The sequence below is a fragment of the Nicotiana tomentosiformis genome, chromosome 8, assembly GCF_000390325.3.
Source record: "Nicotiana tomentosiformis chromosome 8, ASM39032v3, whole genome shotgun sequence".
Lineage (NCBI taxonomy): Eukaryota > Viridiplantae > Streptophyta > Magnoliopsida > Solanales > Solanaceae > Nicotiana > Nicotiana tomentosiformis.
The window spans coordinates 102,288,986-102,292,662 of record NC_090819.1 but is presented as its reverse complement, the minus strand read 5'-3'; the positions used below and the strand labels follow the sequence as shown (position 1 = coordinate 102,292,662).

General features: G+C 40.3%; 1 protein-coding gene across 1 annotated transcript; it reads left to right on the top strand.

Moving 5' to 3' along the window:
* Window positions 1-689: 689 nt before the first annotated feature.
* LOC138897913 (uncharacterized) lies at window positions 690-2,970 on the top strand. The gene is made up of 3 exons (XM_070183937.1): window positions 690-1,277; window positions 1,719-1,964; window positions 2,521-2,970. Exons 1-3 carry the CDS (start codon window positions 690-692, stop codon window positions 2,968-2,970), a joined length of 1,284 nt encoding a protein of 427 aa, XP_070040038.1.
* Window positions 2,971-3,677: the final 707 nt, after the last annotated feature.

Below are 3,677 nucleotides of genomic sequence, written 5' to 3'. Positions count from 1 at the left end.
TGGGTTGTGACGCAACTAATTGGCCCATACACTATGCTTAACAACTGGGAAGCAACTCCTCTCCCCACAAGGAAGGAATCTTGGTGGTTTACTTTTGCAGCTTCTATTTCTTATTTGGGTTACTTTCAGGGTTGAAATCCAAACATCTCATTATGATTGTTTTGTTTTGATGTTAACCCTTCTATCCTTTCAAGTTCAATGAAATGCAGTTCAGTTTCATATTAAGTTCTGTATCTTTTCCTTTTCCTAATTCATGCCATTTGTTTCCATTTCAGTTTTGTTAATGCCGGCTTTAATAACATGACATGCATGCAAAATTCATGCCCAGATATTAAAAAGTTGTTTCATTTCAAAATAATGCATCAAGAGGTTGAATATGATGAAGATAGGGTTGTTGAGGAAATAAAAAGAGAATTGGAGCAATTTTAAACCAAGCCTAGGCCAACCTCAATGAAACTGAGTCAATTAACATCATAAATCATAAAGAAATCAGAGAAAAAAAGGTAAGCATTCACACTGAACGGAAAACCAGAAATGCCTTGATTCAAATTTTATTTGAATACAGAGATGTGTTTGCTTGGTTTTATGATGATATGCCGGGTTTAAGTGATGATCTAGTGGTTCATAAGCTTCCCACGTATTCTGATTTTCCACCAGTCCAACAAAAGCAACAAAACTTTAAAACAGACATGGATGATAAAATCAAAGAGGAAATAATGAAGCAACTGAGGGCCTATGTGGTCAGATCCGTCCGATACACCACCTGGGTGGAAAATGTTGAGCATGTTCCGAAGAAGGATGGAAAAACCAAAGTCTGTGTTGACTATAGAGACCTGAACAAAGCAAGTCCAAAGGATAATTTTCCTCTACCAAATATCCACATACTTATAGATAATTGCGCTAAGCATGCGATACAAACTTTTGTGAATTGCTATGCCGGATACCACCAGATTCTAATGGTTGAAGATGATGTAGAAAAGACCGCTTTTACCACTCCATGGGGTACCTATTATTACAAGGTCAAGCCATTCGGTTTGAAAAATGCAGGGGAAACTTACATGAGGGTCATGACCACCATTTTTCACGACATGATGCACAAAAAGATTAAAGTATATGTCAATGATATCATCATAAAGTCAAAGACACAAGCTGATCATATGCGCGATTTGAAAATGTTCTTCGAACGGCTGCGAAGGTATGACCTTAAGCTCAATCCAGCCAAGTGTGTTTTTGGGTTCTGTCTGGGAAGTTCCCCGGTTTTGTATTCAGCTGGAGAGGTATCAAATTTGATCCATCTAAGATAATGTCCATTCGAGATTTTCCACCACCGAAGAACAAAACTGAAGTCATGAGTTTGCTCGAGAGATTGAACTACATCAGTAGGTTCATTGCTTAGCTCACAACCACATGCGAGCCCATCTTTAAGTTGCCAAAAAAGGATGTTGCTATCAAGTGGATGGACGATTGCCAAAAAAGTTTTTGATAGGATCAAAGATTAACTGTCAAAAACCCATGTATTGGTCCCACCTAAACCTGGTAGGCCTTTGTTTTTATATCTATTAGTGATGGATAATTCCTTTGGATGCGTTCTTTGGCAACATGATGCGACATGCAAAAAGGAACATGCAATTTATTATTTGAGCAAGAAGTTCACCAATTATGAGGTTAAGCATACCCTTTTAGAAAGGACATGTTGTGCCTTGACTTGGGTCTCTCAGAAGCTGAGGCATTATCTTTTGGCCTACACTACATTCCTCGTATCCAGAATGGATCCTTTGAAGTACATCTTCCAAAATACAATGTCAACTGAAAGGCTCGCAAAATGGGAAATTCTGCTCACAGAGATCAACATCGTCTATGTCACTCACATCGCAATAAAAGCACAGGCTTTGGCAGATCATTTGACAGAGAATCCAGTCGACGATGATTACGAGCCACTGAGCGCATACTTCCCAGATGAAGAGGTCAACTCAATAAAGGAAGTATTCCCGGACGACAACCATATATAGAAAATGTATCTTGATGGGGTTGTCAATATCAAAGGAGTTGGGATCGGGGCAATCCTCATCTTACCTATCGGACAACATTACCCGGCAATTACTCGAATTCAGTTCTTCTATACCAATAATACGGCAGAATATGAGGCTTGTATCATGGGTTTAAAAATGGCCCTCAATATGGACGTGCATGAGCTATTAGTTATGGTAGATTTCGACTTGCTTATCCAGCAAGCCCAAATCGAATGGGGCTCGAGATATCAAGCCTATTCCATACAGACAATGTGTGCAAAACCTAAGCAAAAGATTCAAATCCATTGAGTTTAGGTACATTCCTAGGTTTCACAACGAGCTAGTCGATGCCTTGGCTACCTTAGCCTTGATGCTCCTTTATCCAGGTAACACTCATATTAATCCACTAGAAATCCAAGTTTGGAGTCAACACAGTTATTGCAATACAATTGAGACAGAACCAGATGGTAAACCATGGTATCATGACATAAAACAATTCTTGAAAACAAAGGAATACCCGGAGCATTCCAAGGGGGATAAAAAAAGTACAATAAGGCAGCTTGCCGGTGGTTTCTTCCAGAATGGGGAAATTTTGTACAAAAGGACCCTAGATTTGAACTTGTTGAGATGCATAGATGCCACAGAAGCTGATCAGATCATGAGTGAAATGCATTCGGGGGTATGTGGGCCTCATATGAATGGATATGTTTTGGCGAAGAAGATTCTGCGGGTAGGGTACTATTGGCTTACTATGGAGCGAGATTGCTTCGGCTTTGTTCACAAGTGTTACCAATCCCAGATTCATGGCGACCTGATTCAATCGCCTTCATCAGAATTGCATTCTATGTCCTCTCCTTGGCCTTTCATTGCTTGGGGAATGGATGCTATTTGGACAATCGAGCCAAAGGCTTCAAATGGGCATAGATTCATTTTGGTTGCAATTGATTACTTCACCAAGTGAGTGGAGGTCATCACTTTCAAAGCATTCACCAAGAAAGCAGTGGTAGACTTTGTTCATTCCAATATTATCTATTGCTTTGGTATCCCGAAGACTATTATCATTGATAACGCAGCCAATCTAAATAGTCATTTGATGAAGGAGGTATGTGAGCAATTTAGAATTATGCATCACCATTCTACCTCTTACCGACCAAAAGCCAACGAAGCCGTTGAGGCGGCAAACAAGAACCTCAAGAAGATTCTCAAGAAGATGATCTGGGGGTCAAGGCAATGGCATGAAAAGTTGTCTTTTGCTCTTTTGGGATACCGCACGACTGCTCGCACATCCATTGGTGCAACTCCTTATTTGTTGGTATACGGAACCAAAGCTATAATACCGGTTGAAGTCAAAATTACCTCTCTCCAAATCATTGTGGAATCAGAGATAGAAGACACTAAGTGGGTCAAGACCCGATTAGAGCAGCTAATGTTGATTGATGAAAAATGGTTGGTGGCGTGTGTTTCGGCCACTTATACCAGCAAATAATGGCACATGCCTATAACAAGAAAGTGTGCCCTAAGGCAATTTGAGGTAGGCCAGCTCCTTTTGAATCATATCCTTCCACACCAGGTAGAAACTAAATGAAAGTTTTCCCCGAACTGGTAAGGACCCTACATCATCAAGAACGTATTACCAAGAGGGGCCTTGCACTTGGTAGATGAAAAAGG